The sequence below is a fragment of the Vigna radiata genome, chromosome 6, assembly GCF_000741045.1.
Source record: "Vigna radiata var. radiata cultivar VC1973A chromosome 6, Vradiata_ver6, whole genome shotgun sequence".
Taxonomy (NCBI): Eukaryota; Viridiplantae; Streptophyta; class Magnoliopsida; order Fabales; family Fabaceae; genus Vigna; species Vigna radiata.
Window position 1 is genome coordinate 16,339,729 of NC_028356.1, and position 21,733 is coordinate 16,361,461.

Here is a 21,733-nt window from a genome sequence, read left to right on the forward strand (position 1 = left end):
ACTATTGGAAGGTACCAAACTACTTTCAAAGAAGATCCATTTTTTTCTATCTGACCATTATCTTCATTATTGTTTTTTGACTTGTATCGTGATAAGCTACATTTTGGACACTTTGTCAAAAATTCAAACTTTTTCCTATATAAAATGCAGTCATTCGGACAAGCATGTATCCTTTTATACTCCATACCCATTGGACAAAGAATTTTCTTCGCATCATAATTACGAGTGGGTAGTGTATTTCCATCTGGAAGCATTTCATTCAACAACGTCAACAATTCTGTAAAACTCTTATCAGTCCATCCATTGCTCGCCTTTACATTCATGAGCCTTAACACAGCTGACAAACGTGTGAATTTAGTTGAACCGACATACAAAGGTGTTTCGACATCAGTCGACATCGTCTCATACACATGAGCTTTGGCAAAATTTTCTACGCCAACATCACGGATCATGTCCTCTAATTTGTCTTCATCCGGTTGATCTTCTTCCATGGTGGAATCAGTAACATTTCAGTTTGCGAGTCATTCGGAAAGTTCATTTCTTCGCCGTGCCATATCCATGTTGTATAGCATCTTAGGAAACCATCACAGATAAGATGTTCTCTAATTTGAGTTGCGTTCAACTTTCTCCCATTCAAACAGTTCACACAAGGACATCTAAACTTCACTTCATCGTCACTTCTCCCCTTATTACGTTGCGCATATTGTATAAATTCCTCTACACCTCTCTCGTACTCAGCACTAATACGTGGTAAATTAATCCAATTTCGATCCATATTCCTAAATATTACATAAAAAGATAAGCTACTGAAAATCAAACTTGCAATTTCATACATATCATTGAAACTTAGTGATTAATATTATAAGGTTTATAAATTCTATTAAAGATTAAATTCTAATAATTCTAATACTAATTGTTATTATGCAAAGAGTAATAATTCTAAATTTTTTGTCTAAATTTTCTATGTCTACATTATCAAAACTATAGCAATTGTTAATATGCAAAAACTACTAAGAAATCATGTTAAGAATGTAAAAGGGCATAAATACCTGGAATAGGACGGCGAAAAAGCTTGGTACGACAAAGAGGAATGGCACCGGAGAGGAATGACAAAGGCGTTTCAAATGATTTTGATCGGCTAAAACTGTTCCTTAACGTCAAAAATGGCAAATGCACTGAACAATTTTGAGTTTAAACGACGCAAAAACGAGGAAAATGAGATCGGTGGTCGGCGGGAAGAAGAAGTTCTCTGAAACAGCGTTTGTGAAGTGGAGAAGATGAAAACTGTTCTGTTTTTTTTTTAACCTTCAGAAGAGAATCTGTCGCGGTTCTACACTTAACCGTGGCATATTCTCCTTTATACCGCGGTTCTACACTCAACCGCGACCTATTCGTTTAAAAAAAATAATTCAAAATGACATTTTTGAAATATTTTAAAACTGATATGCCGCGGTTCAGCGCCCAACCGCGACATATGCTCTGAAATTCTTAAAATTTACTCAGATCAGGGAATATGTCGCGGTTCTCTGACCAACGGCGGCCTATTCCCCAATGTTCAGAATCCCCCCAACTGCCTCCCAACTACCTTTTAGGGAATGTCAGCAGGTAGCAGGGGGAATATGCCGCAGTTCTCTGACCAACCGCGGCCTATTCTCCCTGCTACCTGCTGACATTCCCCATCAGTCAGCCCCTGCAATAAATTGACGGGGGAATATGCCGCGATTCTCTGACCAACCGCGGCATATTCCCCTGCGAATTTATTGCAGGGGCTGACTGATGGGGAATGTTAGGAGGTTACAGGGGTATATGCCGCGGTTCCGAGAGAACCGCGCCATATTCCCCTGTTATTAAATTTTTTTTCCTAACGTGGAGTCAAAGATGATGGTTGACTGGGGTATATGCTATGGTTAAGTGGGGAACCGCGGCATATAAGTTCGATTTATTTACAAAACTACCACCGCGCACAATTATGCTGCGGTTTCTGATGAACCGTGGCATAATGTGCGCTGTATAATCCCTATTTTTTACTAGGTACAATCACATTCATACACCATTTTATAATTCCATATACAAACTTAATTCATGCACCCCTAATTTCATAGAAGAGTAAAGAAATCCCAGCTTCCCTTACCTCTAAACCGCACAACCGAGCTCATAGGATGGTCAATGCACTTGGCACCGTGAGGGAAACCTAGAATCACCCATAGACCACAAATTTGTGATATGAGACAAAATTAAGAGCCTTAGCGGGACAGGAAACCAAAGAGAAGAAGTGCTATTCACATGCAATCAGATTGCGATGCATGCTCATAGCTTTAGGATGAAAGGGAACAACAGAAAACTACTTACCGGTCAAATTGGGGAAAATTGATCGGTCGAAAAGGGAGCCCTCTGCGTCGTGATCATTAGGGCACCACCAAATTATAAATCCTCTGGATCAGTGATGAGAAGAATTAGAGAGAAAGCAGAGAATGAAGAATGGCCTCTTAGAGAGAGAATGACAAAATGAATAAATGACTCGACATTAGGAAAGAGGTACTCTTAAATGTAAAAGTGATTAAATTTTAAGGACTCTGATTTTATTTTCTTAAATACAATTCCCTTCCTAATTAATATTTTCAGGTTATTACAATTAATACTGTTATTATTAATAATATTATTATTAATATCAATAATCAATAATGTTACGTGGAATTCATAGATTTTTTTTTAAAAAATCCTTTAAAAATATAGAGATGCACACAATTTTAAATATGAAAAATAGTTAAACTTTATGTGTATACTGGTTTAATTTATAACTTGTAAATATTGAAGCACTTAATATATTTTATAATTCAAACGATATATACACATTAATTTATGTTAATATTTATTTTTTTCACTTTCTTTTATTTTCTTAAGCTAATTCCATTGATTTATTTTATTATCGATACGATATAGATACACATTAATTTATGTTAATATTTATTGATATATTAATATAAATCGTTCTATAAGATAACATTTTCATTTATCTAAAATTTAGGTTCTTTTATTGTATTTATGTGTTTTAAAATTCTAACTGCACTTTGTCCTATATAACCTGACAATACACTCCATCCACTTATCTTCATAATTTTATTTTATAATCTATTTAATTTATTCAGAATGTTAGCATGCATTACTTTTACATTTATGTTTTAACCGTAAAACATATTATGTCATTCAGAAGGTATGTTGACTCCTAATGTGTTAAACAATAATCAGAAGGTAATGTTTAGTTATTATGTCATTCAATTGACAAACGTATTTTAATTAAATCTGATATTATTAAAAAGAATTTAATAAATATATGAAATTTTATATTAATTTTTTAAAAGGAGAAAAGAAGGAGGAAATGTCAATGGTCAAGTAGAATAAGGAGAATGAGAGGAGAAGATAGCTTGTCGATGGGTCATTGATGGTTCACACAGTACCAACAAATAACAAGCATTAGAAGATTCGGAAGAATAGGACAACAAGCATTCTAAATTGTCAAAAGGCATTCACATTAAATAACAACGGTATTTTAGAGAGCGTAACAAACTCTCAAGTCACCATACTTCTTCTTCTTCTTCTTCTTCTAAGCACATATACTTATTCTTCATTTCCATTAAATCGAACACTCTTTTTCTTGTACAATCTTCTTCACTTTCTCAGTTTCCTTCGTCTCCCTTCCAAACACGATACCGTTAAAGAAATGGCGGCTTCCGATGGAAGCGAATACTTCGAATTAGGATCACTCCATAGCGAGAGCTTCGCTATGGCCTCCAACTCCGAGACCGTGGCCGAGGATGAAGAGGAGCTGCAGTGGGCGGCGCTCTCCAGGTTGCCGTCGCAGAAGCGCATCAACTACGCACTCCTTCGCGCATCTTCTTCCCGTGCTCAACTTCCTACGCAAGACTTAGTTGACGTCCGAAAGCTGAGCCGCTCTCGCCGGGAACTCGTCGTTAAGAAAGCTCTTGCCACCACCGACCAAGACAACTACCGCCTTCTCTGCGCCATAAAAGAACGCTTCGACAGGTTTCACTATCTAATACTTGTATTTTTCTTTTTGTTCTGTTTTCCGTGTTAGCGATTCTTCAAAATTACTAATCTATGATTCGATTTTGCTATTGTTCCTGATTTTTGATTGCGGTAGGGTTGGGTTGGAGGTGCCGAAGATCGAGGTGAGATTCAGGAACCTCAACGTCTCTGCCAATGTTCAAATCGGTTCTAGAGCTCTACCAACACTCATTAACTATACTCGTGATTGCTTCGAGGTTAATTTCGTCTTTATCTCGCTACTTTATTCATAAAGCTATGCGTATCCTAACAACTTTTTGCATGCGGTTGCGCGCAGGGAATCCTAACCAAGATGAGGTTATGCAAACCTAAACGGCATTCCCTTACCATACTGAACAATATCAGTGGCGTTGTCAAGCCAGGAAGGTAACAGTGCTTCTTAGTGTTTTCTTTTTATGCGCGTTTCCGACAGCGGCTGTTTACGCTGTTTTACCCAACCAAATGAGTGAATAAAGTTATTAATTTTTTTTAAACATAAAATTTAGTAGGCAACGTGATGGTGGTTGTATCACGGACGTATACTTCTTTATTCGATAAGTTCAAAGCTTTCATGTGTGTGCTAATGTAACCGTTATCCTACTTTTTGGTTGTATTGCAGGATGACTCTGCTATTAGGACCTCCGGGAGCAGGTAAAACCAGCTTACTTCTGGCTCTCGCGGGCAAGCTTGACAACAACCTCAAGGTGAGTCTTCTATTTTTCTTCTCTTATATTCTTTTGTAGTAAAAAGTATATTTAAATAGGATCTTTTAATATATCTTTTTTTTTTTAGTTACCAAATTGATTAAAATTAAAATTTTAAGACCTCGTCAAATAAAAAAAATAAAAACTTTAAAATTTTATATTTTAACAAATTGTAAATGATGAAAATAATAATAATAATAATAATAATAATAATAAATTTCGTTAATCAATGTATCTAACTTCTCTTAAAAAAATGGATTTAATTTTGTCGATTAGCTATATTTTTTTAAAGGTGGCAAAAAAGCTATCACTTCTTTTAGAAAATCGATTTAATTTTGTTGTTGATTAGCTACTTTTTTTTAAGGTGGCAAACAAAGCTATCACTTTTTAAAAATTTGTCCATATCTTAAAATACGTTATTCTTGCTGTTGTGTTTGTACAGACAACGGGTAGTATAACATACAATGGCTGCGAGGTGGACGATTTTTATGTTCGACGGACTTCTGCATACATTAGCCAAACAGATGATCACGTTGCAGAACTGACGGTAAGAGAATGTTTGGATTTTGGTGCTAGATGTCAAGGTGCAGAAGAAGGTTTTGCAGGTAAACATTAATTTAATTATTGAAGTGTTTCTATATCTCGGACAATTGAATTTGTACAACAAATGTGCTTAATTCTCGCAGCATATACAAGTGAACTTGGCCGCCTAGAGAAGGAAAGGAACATAAGACCTAGTGCAGAAGTTGACGCGTTTATGAAGGTTATCATCTAAATTTCTAGTTTGAAAATCATGCCGCGTGCCTCTATTGTGGGCTATGCAAATGTCTGATGTGAAATTTGATTAACTTTACAGGCATCATCTGTCGGAGGTAAGAAACACAGCGTGAATACGGATTACGTTTTGAAAGTGCTTGGTCTCGATGTATGTTCGGAGACAATAGTTGGCAACGATATGATGCGAGGGGTTTCTGGGGGCCAAAAGAAAAGAGTTACAACAGGTTTATCCCCTCTTTCTCTCTCTCCGGTTATACTATCTTGGTTTCACGACTCTTATTTATATATTACAAGGACAATGATATTTTGACAACAGGACATGTGTGATCATTTTATTAGTCTATTTGAATTTATGTTTAAAAAATATTTAAAACGGATCAATCATAAACTGTCACGTTATCAAAAAGTTGTTAAAAAAATGTTGTTAAAAGAAGTTTTTCCATATTATAAATCTATTTGTTTTTAATTTATCAGAGTTTTTTATTATTTCTTTTTCTTTTCTTTTTTACTTTTCAATACACGTCACACGAAAATATCAAGTGTGATTATCGATATAATCTGGTACAATTATTACATTATGTTTAAATTTTAATTAGGGTAATGGTACCCATAAAAAAATAGAAATGTATGTTAAAACTCTCTTTCGACAACAGAAAGAAGGATAATGAGACCTACACTTGCTACTTTTTCATGAAAAAATATTATTTCACACTCCTAAATTTTTTTTAGATTTGATATTATTTTTATTTACTTTTTATTTTTATTTTTTTCGAAAAAATACAAAAATTAACACTCATGACCATTTTATCCTAAAAATGTGTCAGGTACTATTCTTATTTTACATGAGATTTCTTAAACGCAAATATTTTGTTAATTGCGTTTGTACTAACTAGTTAGTATATAAGTTGCTTCTTGGATACATAAGGAGTTTGTGGATAGTCCAAAAGGACAAATTTTTGAATGCTTTAACTGCGTTTTAAGTCGGTGAATTGCAGCAAACATGACTTTTTTGTATTGCATCTTTTAGGAGAGATGATTGTTGGTCCAAGAAAAACACTATTTATGGATGAGATATCAACTGGTCTTGATAGCTCTACTACGTTCCAGATAGTAAAATGCATAAAGAACTTTGTTCATCAAATGGACGCTACAGTACTGATGGCTCTCCTTCAGCCAGCTCCTGAAACATTTGAGCTATTTGATGATCTGGTGCTTCTGTCAGAAGGGTACGTGGTATATCAAGGTCCTCGAGAAGACGTGCTCGACTTTTTTCAGTCATTAGGTTTTCAACTTCCACCTCGTAAGGGGATTGCTGACTTTCTACAGGAGGTATATCTTCTTGACATATTTTCATGATCAATTAAATGGAATCGAATGTTGCTCGAGTACTTTCTTTTCTTTTGTCAGGTGACATCTAAAAAGGATCAAGCACAATACTGGGCAGACCCTTCAAAACCATATGTGTTCGTCTCAGTTGCTGAAATTGCACAAGCCTTCAAAAATTCGAAATTTGGAAAGTATATGGAATCCTTGCAAAGTCATCCACTTGATACATCAAAAGGTCATCCTTCAGCTTTGGCTAGAACTAAATATGCCGTGCCAAGATGGGATCTTGCTAAAGCTTGTTTTTCTCGAGAACTCCTGCTCATAAGAAGGCATAGCTTTCTTTATGTCTTTAGAACCTGCCAGGTACCGTTGAAAATTCCATCATAGTAAAATTTCTATCATTTGGTCCAGTTAAATAATTGAAAATCACACAAGGTATGCTTAGAATCTAAACCCAAGTATCATATACTTTCTTCTTATATATATATATATATATATATATATATATATATATATATATATATATATATATATATATATATATATATATTTCAAATAATATTTTTGTCAATATGTTATTAAATTCTTATTTAGGGACTAAAATAAATTAAAGATATGGAAGGAACAAAAACATTAGGAAAAATTATGTTATGTGATATCAGTTAGTTTGATAATCCTTTATAAGAGTAAAATGGTTTTAATAGAAGAAATTTTTTGTATTTTTAAAAGAAAAGAGAAAACAAGTAGGGAACGATAATATCAAATGTAACTAAAATTTTTGTTGGTATAAAAGTACCATTGTCCGATTAGGATTAATATTTATATGAACTAGAATAGAACTTTTTTAAAATATAAAATTTTAAAAAATAATAGCCATAGATACCTACTAATTTACTAAAATTTTTATTTTTATTTTACTTTACTCTCAAGGAAGAAAATTTAGATAAAAAAAATTTAGGATACGTTCAATAAAAATAAATAAATTTTATTTCTATTTCTTTATCATAACTAATATAAAATCTAATTTATATTTTATTTCTTGTTTCAAAATATAAAGAAAATTATATTTAAATATTTTTCATTATTGTACGGAACTTCAATAATATATTGTCCTTTTGTAATTATTATTAATGTTACAAAATAATAGTAAAACCAGAAAAAAAGATAGCAAATATTTTTATGGAAATTATACCGACACCTAATTTAATAATAGTAACATATATTGGTATTTTAAGTTAAATTTTAAAAATAATAAGTTAAAATATTAATATTTTAAGTTTGGAAGTGTTGTGTTTTTCGTCTATTAGTATAAGATTGAGTAATTGTAATTATATAGCACTTTACGGATTAATTCCATGGTCTCTTGTTTTAATATAGGTATTCTATACTATATTTGGTTTGTGTCGTTTTTTTGAGCATTTTGCATTGTGTTGTCTTATTCAGATAACATGACGCGGTTAATGCAACTAGTCATTGCAAATAATTAAGTTTGATATTGTTTTAAAATTTCCTTCCTATCCCTGATAATCATATCTGCATAAGTATTCTATCATGGAAATATGATTGTTATTATTTATATGAACTCGTCAATTCTTAAATAAATCTGTTTTATGATTTGGACTCATCAAAGTTAGACTGCAATCCTCGTCGTAACTTCAATTTTAGGCATTTTCATGACAAGTATGATAGTTACTGACTTACTTATATGCTTTACGTGCGTTACATCTTTTTCAAAAGGTTGGATGATAAAAATGAATTAAATTCTTGAATTATCAGTTTTTTAGTATCATTTATTTTATCTTTTCTTAATATATAAAGGTTTTATAATTAAATCTTCAGAGCAAGATTCAGTTAATAGATTGCAACGTTAAACCGATTAAAATATTTTAAAACATAAGAAATCATTTAAAGTTTTAAATAATTCAATAACTTATTAACTAAGCCCAAAAATTATAAGTCATATTTGATGCAATTTCCTTTCTGTGATCATCTGTCAAAAACAATGTGTATATGATTAGTAGTTTGCTGGTTTTAATAATAATTATTTAAAAGTTATATAAATTCTAATTTTAGCTGGTTGATATTTTTTTATACTTAGTGTAAACAAAAATTAAACTTTATAATATTTGAAAGTTCTCAATAATTTTTTTTTTTCAGTTTCTCTTAACTATTTAATGTATTAACAATTTTCTTTTTTTTTTTTGGGTCCATATATGTATTTACGTTTAATTATTTTTCTGCTGGCAAAGGTTGCTTTTGTTGGATTTGTCACATGTACAGTATTCCTACGAACAAGGTTACATCCCACAGACGAGGTTTACGGACGCCTTTATCTTTCTGCTCTATTTTTTGGGATGGTTCACATGATGTTCAATGGCTTTTCTGAGCTATCACTCTTGATAAGTCGGCTTCCAGTATTTTATAAACAAAGAGATAATTTGTTCTATCCTGCATGGGCGTGGTCTATAACCAGTTGGGTTCTACGTGTACCCTATTCCGTTATTGAGTCTGTTATATGGACTGTTGTTGTATATTACAGTGTTGGATTTGCTCCATCAGCAGGAAGGTATCTTAATTCTATACCATTTTTTAAGTTGCATATTTTCTTTCTTTTTAACCCTTGTTTGTAATCACAGAATTTTGTTAAATATTTCAGGTTTTTTCGCTACATGCTTTTACTTTTTTTAATGCATCAAATGGCATTAGGTCTCTTCCGTATGATGGCAGCTGTTGCTCGAGATATGGTTCTTGCCAACACATATGGATCAGCTTCACTACTTATTGTATTCTTACTCGGAGGATTTATTATACCTAAAGGTAGGCAACACCATAAACTGTATATTAAAGAAAAAATTAACGATATTGTTATATCAGGAGTGATTTTGCTGTTATTCCTTCAGCAATGATTAAACCGTGGTGGATTTGGGGCTACTGGTTGTCCCCCCTTACCTATGGACAACGTGCTATTACAGTTAATGAATTTACTGCTACAAGATGGATGAAGGTATTGTGCATTTGGTTTTACTTTATGGATTCATGTGTTGACCCTACTCCAAGAGTTAATGTTGGATATTAAAACTGAATATAGAGTTATTTTTATTGATTTTCCAATAGCAGAGTTTATCCAAAGTAAAGCAATATAACCGTTTTTTAATGCCCAAATATATCTATAGGAAACAGACAAAGAATACGACTCCAATAAACCAGCAACAAAACCGACAAATGAAAAATTAGTTTCACGAGTCATCCAATCAGCAGTTAACCTGTCAAGATTGATTTGCATAACCTTCTTACAATTAGCTTTGTGAGCCTCTGTAAGCACAGTAAACGAATAGGATTTCCTTGACTTGTATTAAAACTTGACTTAATTGATGAGTGCAAGATAATAAACTTTTGATCAGTTACTCAACTCACCAAAATCATAAACTGAAGGAGTAGGACATATCTAATTTTTATTAGAGAAGAGTTTAATTATAGCATATATTTATGGTTTAAAGTGTAAACTATCTGCAGAAATCCGAGAATGGGGGGAGCACAGTTGGTTACAATGTCCTAGTCTCACAGAGCCTACCAACTGCTGACTACTGGTACTGGATTGGTATTTCAGTTGTACTTGTCTATTCGCTTTTTTTCAACAACATGGTCACTGTGGCCTTGACCTTTCTGAATCGTAAGTTTTCAATAAAGCATGTTTTCTCTCTTGAAATTTGATTTCTATTCCCTTTGGGCCGGGAGTTTATTTAGTTATAAATGTTCTACGTTATTTTAATCTAATTCCCTTCTTCTTTGTCCTATTACTCTTTAATGAAGCCCCACGAAAAGCACGAACAGTTATTCCAAGTGACGATGACTCGGAAAAGAAATCTTCAAGAGACGGTAACCACCCGCCAAACTTTGCATGTCCAGAGAGTCAAAGATTGACAATATAGTATTATTACCCAAAAATGTCTCTATTCATTACATGGGTTTTTCAGGCAGTAATCATATCTATGAAATGAGTCCCCGCTCCAAATCAGCGAGAGAGGACAGTAATAAGAAAGGAATGATTCTTCCATTTCAACCACTGACAATGACATTCCATAATGTCAATTATTTTGTTGATATGCCAAAGGTGGGGCATTTGTCAATTGGCAATTTCTAATTTTATCACCTGATGCACTATTCTACTTGTGACGTACTCACCACAAAATATAGGAGTTATCTCATCATACTTAATGAGTTGTAAAAGAAGTTTTTGTTTTTTATAGGAGATAAGCAAGCAAGGAATACCTGAAACGCGGTTGCAGCTCTTGACAAACGTGAGCGGTGTTTTCTCACCCGGTGTACTTACAGCGTTAGTGGGCTCAAGTGGGGCTGGAAAGACCACTTTGATGGACGTACTGGCTGGTAGGAAAACTGGAGGCTACATAGAAGGGGAGATTAAAATTTCGGGTTACCCAAAAGAGCAACGAACATTTGCCAGAGTATCAGGATATGTTGAACAAAATGATATTCATTCTCCTCAACTAACAATTGAGGAGTCACTATTGTTTTCTTCAGCTCTTCGCCTTCCCAAGGAAGTTGGAGTTGCTAAAAGACTTGTAAGTTGTTTCACGACAAGAGGTATATCTTATCCTTCTCAATTATTTCCAAACATTTAATTCACTGAAATATTCTACAGGAGTTTGTTGAACAAGTGATGAAACTAGTTGAGCTTGATGCTTTGAGAAATGCTTTGGTTGGTATGCCAGGTAGTTCTGGCTTATCAACTGAGCAGAGAAAGCGATTAACAATAGCAGTGGAGCTTGTGGCAAACCCTTCCATTATTTTTATGGATGAGCCTACTTCTGGACTTGATGCACGTGCAGCAGCTATTGTTATGCGAGCTGTTCGAAATACTGTTGATACTGGTAGAACTGTAGTTTGCACCATACATCAACCAAGTATTGATATATTTGAAGCATTTGATGATGTTAGTCTAATTAAATCTTTTTCATCTGTTTTTATAACTAATGATGCTCTAGCTTCTATCAGAGTCTAAAGCTTAATTATTTTCTCTACCCAGTTACTTCTTATGAAACGTGGCGGACGAGTAATATATGGGGGAAAGCTGGGTGTTCAGTCACAGATAATGACAGATTACTTTCAGGTGAGGTTGGAATCTAGTTCTGTATTATTATTTTTAGTATTATTGTTCGTACAGCTGCTGATATTTCATATTGAGTAATTTCTTCATTGCTGTCTAATGCCTGTTTGTCCAATTGGAAGCATCCTACTTTTCCATCGAACAACTTATACTTTATGAAAACAATAAAAAATTAGGTTTTTCTGGTATGAATTTGAAAATTTTCGTGTTAGATGCTTATACTTACAATTTTTACTCTTGTATCAATTTGAAGATTTTTCTTGGTGCTTCTTCTAGCTTTTATTTAATATAAAAGCAGGAACAAGTACAGTAGGTAAGAGCATACTAATTGACAGGGTTAGACTTATTGGGATGAAATACGAGATGAAAAAGAAAAGGGAAAGAAAGAGAATACGGAATCTTTATTAGTATAGATCAGCTCTCCATCTTCTCTAGCATTTCTAATTACCCAAGATATCCCCGAATATGAGCAAATATGTATGACACAAGAATGCCTCTGCCTAATTGTTATTCTTCCTTCTTTTGTTTTAGATTTCTCTGTTGAAACAAATGTCAATATGCAAATGTGCTTCGCTTGTTCTTTATATTTTTGGTTTGTGGTTGTTTTTCCTATCCGGTCTGCAGGGAATAAAAGGAATTCCCCCCATTCCGAATGGGTACAATCCGGCCACCTGGGTGCTTGAGGTTACCACGCCTGCTACTGAAGAGAAACTTAATATAGATTTTGCAGAAGTTTACAAGAATTCGGATCAATACAGGTTCTTCTAGTTTATAGTTTCTTACGTGCTATTTCTGCGGTTCATTTTCTGTTTGCTTTTTTAGATTAGATTGGAGAGAGATGCTACGAATAAAATTGACTTCTTCAAAGGGAACAAAACATGATATTTTATACAACCCAAAGCTAGAGGTGGTATAGAGTGGAAATATTTGCTTACAGATGAATGATTAAACTGTTTAGTCAATATTTTTCACAGGGGGGTGGAGTCTTCTATCTTGCAATTTGGACATCCTCCTGCAGGATCTGAACCACTGAAATTTGATTCTATCTATTCGCTAAATCTGTTTTCCCAATTTTTACGATGCCTATGGAAACAAAATCTTGTATACTGGAGAAGTCCATCGTATAATGCGATGAGGTTATACTTCACCACAATAAGTGCTCTGATATTTGGTACCGTATTTTGGGATGCTGGCTCAAAAAGGTAAGAAGTCATTCTTAATAAACACTCTTTTTGTTATAATGTGTAAAACTTTTGAATAGTTCATTAAATATTTATAGGTTTTTAGTATTGGTCCTTCAACCATATGTCATAAATATAGCTGCTAATAATAATAATAATGCATAATTAACAAATTCCTAATCTTAAATAGAGTAACCAAACTATTACCAAAAATAATTTAATGAATTTTATAATTATTATTATTAAGAAGCATTCTTATCTTTTGCATTTTTCTAACTATCCTCATTTAAATATATTTAACAAAATCTTTCTGTAAATTTAAATGTTTCTTTTATTTATTATTTTGATTTTTCTATCCCGATTTTCCACATTCAATAAATTCTCTCATATGGTCTTTGCTCTTTTTATTAAGGATAATGATATTTAGACAACATTTTTTTGACAACATTTGAACATTGATTACGTGTCAATCTATGATTGGTCAAAAATTACTCCACAATAATGTTTATGATTATTATTATTGATTCTGGAGTAATTTTTGACCAATCACAGATTGACACGTAATCAATGTTTAAATGTTGTCAAAAAAATGTTGTCTAAATATCATTATCCTTTTATTAATAGTTAGATTTTTTGTTTTTTAATGGTCGACTTTGTTTTCATTATGGTTGGCTTGTTCTCCCAATTCTTAGTGACCAATTTGTTATTAACCGGTTTCTTTGTTATCTCACTAGCCAATTTGTTCTTCTCTTAACTAATTTCTTTTTAACCTTGACTGACTTGTCTTTTGTTAGGTTTTTTATTGTTTCTGTGGCCGACTTGTCAATAATCACGTTTCAATTAATAGATTGAGCTTCTTTTGAGAGATCAAACCATTTCCACGTATTATTGTACTCAATTACATCGATCTTTTCATCCATTACAAATCATCACTTATCATCTTGCACATCCAGTGTAGCTATCAAATCCTTCTCTACTTGTAATTGTTTTTATAATTTTGAAACATTTTGTTCACTTTCTAGGCGTCACTTATGCAAAACTTTCTTTTTCTCTCTAAGTGTGTCTGGAACTCTACATTGCCTCTAACTTCTTTTTCAATTCTTTGCAAATTGTCTCTTGCAACCTCTTACCTTTGAATAGTAATCCCGTATCCACACATGTCCAAGCTCTCCACTTGTTCCATTGACTTAACCGAGCTATTTACATGCTTCACCACCGAGCGTTCCATGTCCATCTTCGGACTATCCGAAATTTTCACACTTTTTACCAAGTATTCTAAGCTATTTAGATATTTCATTAAGTTGTGTGGGATCATCCCATCATCAACAACATCACTTCTTCAACTTCTTCAACTTCTTCAGCTAGATTGGTTGTCTTTTCTTTTTCATTTTCAAATTGACAATCTTTAGCGAAATGTCTAACCTTATCACAACTGAAACACTTAACCTATTTGCACTCTTTGACATAATGGTCATACTTGCCACTCTTACATAATAGTCATACTTGTCACACTTGAAGTACTCAATACCTGTCTTTCCACGTCAACTTTGTTGGCTAGACTACTCATTCTCCATTTTCTGTCCACAAATTCTACCACTAGTACTGTTTCCTATACCTCTTTAGTATTCCATGAATCTTTAACACGCTATACTAATAAAACAGTTGCTTTGCCATTATTATTCTGTAGGGAATCAACTCAAGAGCTGTTTGTGGTTATGGGAGCTATGTATTCTGCATGCATGTTTCTTGGGGTAAATAACTCTTCTTCTGTACAGCCAATTGTTTCAATAGAAAGGACTGTCTTCTATAGAGAAAAAGCTGCCGGTATGTACTCTCCAATAGCTTATGCTGCAGCCCAGGTAAGTCGCATATATAACATTGAAAATTAAAGCCTTCTTTAGATGTGTAGTGCACATTGCTCGTTCTAAAATCTTAATACCATTGACAGGGGCTAATAGAGGTACCATACATCGCTGTTCAGACGATAGTATTCGGCATAGTCACATATTTCATGATCAATTTTGAAAGGACAGCAGGTAATATTTCAGCTTTAATTTGTAGATATTTATTGCCTTACCAAAATCGATTTTAGTGCGCTGAAATTTGTAATTTAATTGTTTACCTTCAAGTCATAATGCACAGCTCTTTTGGTATGCTGGTTGGCAATCAAAGATTGATTCTTGAAAGAAAAAGAATGTTCCACTGATAAATTATGAATAAATGTGAATATGATCTGTCATTAAGTGGATAATTTCTTTCATTTGTTGCAGCAAAGTTTTTTCTCTATCTGGTGTTCATGTTCCTAACGTTCACCTACTTCACCTTTTACGGCATGATGGCCGTTGGTCTTACACCTTCCCAGCATCTAGCAGCTGTTATTTCTTCAGCATTTTACTCCCTGTGGAATCTTCTCTCAGGTTTTCTCATCCCAAAATCGGTGAGTAATGTCAGTTGCAGAACTTTTTATTTGGATTCTGTTAATGCATCAACTGGTAAAATGTTTTCTGTATGCATGTTCTGTTCTTGAGAGAAATTAATTCCCATGCATGCTTTTAAACGTATTATTCCAGAAAGAAATCGAGAAATGAATGTCTGTAGCTAAAATACATGAAAATTAAGCTGTGGTTTATATGTTGGATTGTGATGTCTCTTCACTGGTTTCAATGTCTCAGAGTATTCCCGTGTGGTGGATTTGGTTCTATTATATCTGCCCCATTGCATGGACGTTACGTGGTATTATAACGTCTCAGCTTGGTGATGTAGAAACCATTATAGTGGGACCTGGATTCCAGGGCACTGTGAAAGAGTATTTAGCTGTTACTCTTGGATATGACTCTAAAATCAACGGATTTTCAGCAGTGGGCCTTTCCGCCATTGTGCTTATTGGATTTATCATTATCTTCTTTGGTTCTTTCGCTATATCAGTCAAAGTCTTGAATTTCCAAAAGAGATAAGTGGATAATATTGTTAGAAAATATGAGAGAATTTATTAAGCAGTTCTTTAATATCACACCGTAATTCTGACATTGTTTATTCAATAAAATGTCATTTGATCGGCAGATGACTTTTCTCTATTTTCTTTTGCTAATTTCCAGTTTAATTCTAATTCTGAAGCTACATGTATTTTGAATTTTCAGATGTAGGGTTGTTTTGATAGGAAGAACAGAAAGATGTAAGAAATTGGATTTTGATAAAACTATAAAAAAAAAAAATCATAAAAAAAATGCTCGTGTTTCTATATTTATCAAACTTACGTATAGATATACTTGGAATAGATTACAGAAAAAGAAAAAGACAAACACCTTGATAGGAAACAGAAAATTTATGATTTGATACCTATGTTTTTCTCTTACTTTCACTTTACAACTCTCTTTAAGGATAAACTGTTGTATTTAACTAATAAAAATAAATACAAGCAAAATTTAAAATAAAATAATAATTTAAAATTGTTAAATGGAAATATTAAAGTATGATATTTATTGAATATACTAAAAAGTTAAGTATGAGATTCATCTTTTTTGCAAATTCATATATAATACTTTATTTTTAATTAAAAAAATATGGGTTAATCTCAAAATATAAATTAAAAAATAACAACACATTAATAGAAGATAATATAAGTAACTAAAGATAAAATGATATATCTAATAATCTAAGATATCTAACACACTACTCTCCTTCAAGCTAGTGTATATAAATTGTATGTATCGATTTTATTACAAATAAAATCAATTAATTAGGTATATAAAGTCTATTTGACAACTCCAAAAGTACTAAACTCAAAACAACATTTTTAATCCTTATATCAGTTTACAACTGCATAACTAAGTCTAATTACTTGTTAGCACCCTCCAACACCTCAGTTTTCTTCCAGCCATCATACTTTCAATTTCCAACACCTAAACCTCCAAAATCAACTAAGAAGCTCAACCTATGAAGCAATTATCACTTCCATGACAGATTTTTATGATATAAACCTCTAAACAAGTCCTAATTAGTCTAATAACACACTCATAACCCTCCAAAACAGATCACACACTTTACATCAATATCTCACTACTCAAAATCTCATTTTTACACTAAAAATGCATCAAAATTTTAACTATGAACCAACCCTTGCTACATATCAGATTTCACTCACAAAACCCTTCTAACAAATCTCAAGTCACCTCATGACACCTCTTAGACAATTACTTTCTCACTTCACGCTCTCTTTCTCCAACTCGTCCATCAAAACCTTTCTTTTTAGTCTTAAAACTTAATAATATGACCACCATTCACCCTAAACACTTGATTCAATATTTCAATCACCAAGCAACTTCATCACACTCAATCATTACAGTATCACGCATCACAATCACACAATTCAAATTATACTCAACATCATACTATCAAAATCATTAATTAAACATAAATAATATACACACAGTCATACCAATTTCTCAAATTCATCTAAAATTCATAGAGATACCAAATTTATAATATAAACACAAACTAAAGTAAGAATTATACTCAACATCATACTATCAAAATCATTAATTAAACATAAATAATATACACACAGTCATACTAATTTCTCAAATTCATCTAAAATTCATAGAGATACCAAATTTATAATATAAACACAAACTAAAGTAAGAATTCTAGCTTCCCTTACCTCACAAGAAAACTACTCAACTCAAAGAACGTTTTGCCGCTTACTTGAAACACATGGAATCTCTAGGCGAACTTACAAAATACCAAATTTAAAATGGACAAAGTCGTTAGAACTCTAGATGAACCAAGAATTATTATGAGAAGCTTGATTACACATGCAAAGACACTAAATTCTTTTAAAAACAAATTAGGAATGAAGGAGGCAAAAGGAGTAAAAAATTACTTGCTCTATGAGATATTGGCGGCTAGAATTGTAGACCATGGCGTCGTGATCATCTAGACACCTCCTGATCGTCAAACAAATGACTTAGGAAGAACACTTAGAGAGAAGGTAAAGAACTCTAGAAAAGTGGTTTCTAGAGAGATGGTACATTTTAAATAATGAAACTCGTTTATAACAAAACTATTTATAATTAAACCATTTAATATTAAAATAACTGAGTCTCACTATTTTTAAACTATCATCACTTCTAAAATACCAATTTTTAGGGTTTTACATTCTCCCCAACAAGAAAAATTTTCATCCTCGAAAATTCACTTATCAGATAGGAGGAACAACTTACTCTCCTCTTATTCTCTATCACAACCACCTACCTTAAAAGTATATTACTCCCCCAACAACCTTATTGACATGAAAATCTTGCCTCTGTACTAAAATTCTCTAGTGTTCAGTAGTGTAGATTGGTCTAGCCATTATTCTCAAAACAAATTCTCCCTTTAAACATTTTTTAAGAACCTTTCTTTCACATAAACAACCATATTGTGTTTGCAATACTACCAACCCCTCATATATTTTTCACTACCTCATGTGAATCTCTTCTAAAACTTTTGTTATCCTTGACTTTTGAGCAATCCTTGACTGATGTCCCTTGACTTTCTATTGATCCCTTTTAAGAAGCACCATACAACTGACTTGATCACTACAACTTCTGATTTAGTGTCAACTGTTAATCACTCTTGATCATCTTTAAACACAACCTTTTAGATGACTTCACATTGTATTATTGATCTCCACTCTTGAGCTACATAGTTTCCAACTATGATATCCCATTACTAAGGTAGAACTCTCGCATTTGTTACCGCGAAAAAAACCAAAATGAACTCTTCATCTTCACTCCTTCAACTTGCACTAGTAAATAAACAGTTTTTTAACTCACACATTACACTTCAGTTTCAAAACAAACCGAAGCATATAAAAACGCGATGGTAATTTGGTAACTTTGGTGACACTATATGCCTCAGTTCAGTGTGAGTCGATGCCTAAAGGTGCATACTGCCTTAGTTCTCTGACTAACTAAAACAAAAAACCATTCTGACCCAATGAAAATAAGACTTTTCACCTGACAGTTTTTTTGAAATAGGCCTACTGCCTCGGTTTTCTAACCAACCGAGGCAAAAAACCATTTAACTTTTTCAAAATAGGCCTATTGCCTCGGTTATCTAACCAACCAAGACAACTTTTTCGAAATAGGCCTATTGTCTCGGTTCTTTGACCAACCGAGGCAGAAAAACCTTGACAGCTTTGTCGAAATATTTTCAAAGATAAAAGAAGAAGACTAGTAAGTGATTCTCCACAAGAGTAATGTCTTTGAAGCTCTTTCCTCTTCTTCTATCCTCTCAACCATGCTTCTTGTCAAAGGTCCAAGATATCCTCTAGATGGTCCTCCATCACATTTCCTCATTCACTGATCTCTTAATCCTCTAACCTTAACTTTCCTTACCATAATGACATTCTGATGTGCTTCTTTCTTTGGTGCTTGAAATCTTCAACCTCATTGCAAGGTCAAACCTTACATCTATGCGAACCACTAATCTTGAAACATCCCTCAAAACTTGAGTTTGATGCATCCCCTTGTTGATAATATCTAACCATCTCCTTCTAATTATTACCAAGCTCAAAACCCTTACAATACTTCAACTCTCTTCAAAGATTTCATGTTCTCTCAACTTGGAAATTTTGCCTTCTACTAAACTCTCCTTAAATCTGCTCTATGTCCTACACAACTGCTTCTCAAACTTCTTCTCTTCTTCTACTTCCTTTCTAGATATCGATTCCCTTTGGTCCACTTCATAATTTCTATTCCTTTCTTAACTTAAGCTTCAAACCTTTCACCACTTATCTTCTTCAGACCTCAAACATCACTGATATACCAAACCATGTTACCTTCTCAACCATTACTACTCAATTGCTCACCAACACCTTTCTTTTTCTAACCTCTAACATTACTGACACACAGAACCAATTGATTTCTCAAACCTTACTACATCAATGCTTACCCAAACTCCTCTTGGCAACTTATGATTTCTACTCCTTTAACTATGTGCTTGAAACGAAAACTACATTTCTACTTCCTCACATCTTAATCCATTCCTTGAAACTTAAAAGTTTTGATCTTCTAACTCTCTCTCTCTTCAAGGCAAGAATTTGTCTCACAGGCTTTAACCAATTTTAATGAAAGTATCCAGGTCAAGTTTTCCTTAAATTTGCATTCCTTTACCACTATAGAGCATAATACACTACCACAAAGGCAAGAATAAAACAAGAATAACTATACACAACAACAATGGAACCACAACTCTCTATTTCCCCAAACCTTCGGAATTAAGAAAGAAAAATCATCTCTCATAAAAGTCATGAGTGTGCACCCTTACTACTTTGATCAAGATGTTTTCTGTTCTCAATACTTCTAGTTAGATATACAACTCTACCATATAAACTTGGAGAACATGGGAAACCATACCATTTAGACTCAACTTTCCATAGGAAAGACACGACAAACTCACAACTCACAGGTCATCCTAAGGATGATCTGCTCTGATACCATTAATGTAACATCCCATTTTTTATAGTAAAATACTACTAAAATTAAATAATACATAGATTAAAATTCAACCTCTATAAGAAAACAAACCTATGAAGGACAAGATCTGCACCTGTAGAATTATCTGACTTCCCAACTCCTTCACCCTCACCCCTTATAGAAACAACTGAAAAGTCTGTCTCCCCAAGCTCACACCATTAATCAAAGAGAAAATAACACACAACAAACAACACAAAGGCAATGGTAAGCTAGATTAAAAAAAAATACATGATATATGTTAATACATTTCACATAATAATCATATATATAATATAGATAAACTCAAACATCTTAGCATACAAAGTCCTAAACCGACTGTCCAGACCTAGAATGAATGTCGAGCTATGCCAGTTATGTACTTGTGGTGGCCACTACTCCTTTGTAAAGCTCTTGCCAATTGGATTTCAACCTACCACACATCAAAAGATTAGTCTGTATCGCGTCATAGGCCATACTAGAAGCATCTAGACTAAGACCTCCTGTTACTCTCACCACATGCGTCAAACCTCTCTGTATGAGAATGTATGACCATTAGCGTGTCAAGAAAAGTTCCAAAATTGATCCACATGTATTCATTCTAACACATTTGAACCACACCAAAATGTTCCAACTTGCAAACAACCTTTCCAACATTAAAAGCAATGAGATCACTTCACATTCAAATGGTATACCAATACATGAAACTACTTATCATACATTAAGAAATACAAACACCATTACAAATCATCACAAATCACATAATAATACAATTTCTTCATGGCATCATGATACTCACATTTAGGTAAGGAAAACAACTTTGAAACCCTCACCAACAGCTCCGAAAGGGTCAAAAACCCCTAAAGAACGTCCAAAATTGATACTTGGAACCCCAAATTTGGTATTTCCAAAACTTGAAAAAGAAACAAAAACTAGTGCGGTAGCGCTCAGTGCCCAAAAGCTACCCCTCAACGCCAGAGCCATTGCAATGGTGGTGCTCAGTGCAGACGCCCTTGGAATGGTGCCTCTTAACGCCAGAAAACTAACCCTCAATGCCATATCAAT

General features: G+C 33.4%; 1 protein-coding gene across 1 annotated transcript; it reads left to right on the plus strand.

Annotated features, from left to right (window-relative positions):
• Positions 1–3,572: 3,572 nt before the first annotated feature.
• LOC106763957 (ABC transporter G family member 31) lies at positions 3,573–16,228 on the plus strand. The gene is made up of 24 exons (XM_014648143.2): positions 3,573–4,041; positions 4,160–4,280; positions 4,361–4,449; positions 4,682–4,766; positions 5,209–5,371; positions 5,453–5,529; positions 5,623–5,767; positions 6,571–6,872; positions 6,951–7,232; positions 9,119–9,435; positions 9,526–9,686; positions 9,770–9,873; positions 10,383–10,539; positions 10,680–10,745; positions 10,844–10,980; positions 11,117–11,449; positions 11,530–11,820; positions 11,914–11,997; positions 12,619–12,752; positions 12,969–13,196; positions 14,863–15,034; positions 15,124–15,211; positions 15,446–15,612; positions 15,848–16,228. Exons 1-24 carry the CDS (start codon positions 3,719–3,721, stop codon positions 16,127–16,129), a joined length of 4,308 nt encoding a protein of 1,435 aa, XP_014503629.1. The 5' UTR covers positions 3,573–3,718; the 3' UTR covers positions 16,130–16,228.
• The last annotated feature ends 5,505 nt before the right edge of the window (positions 16,229–21,733 follow it).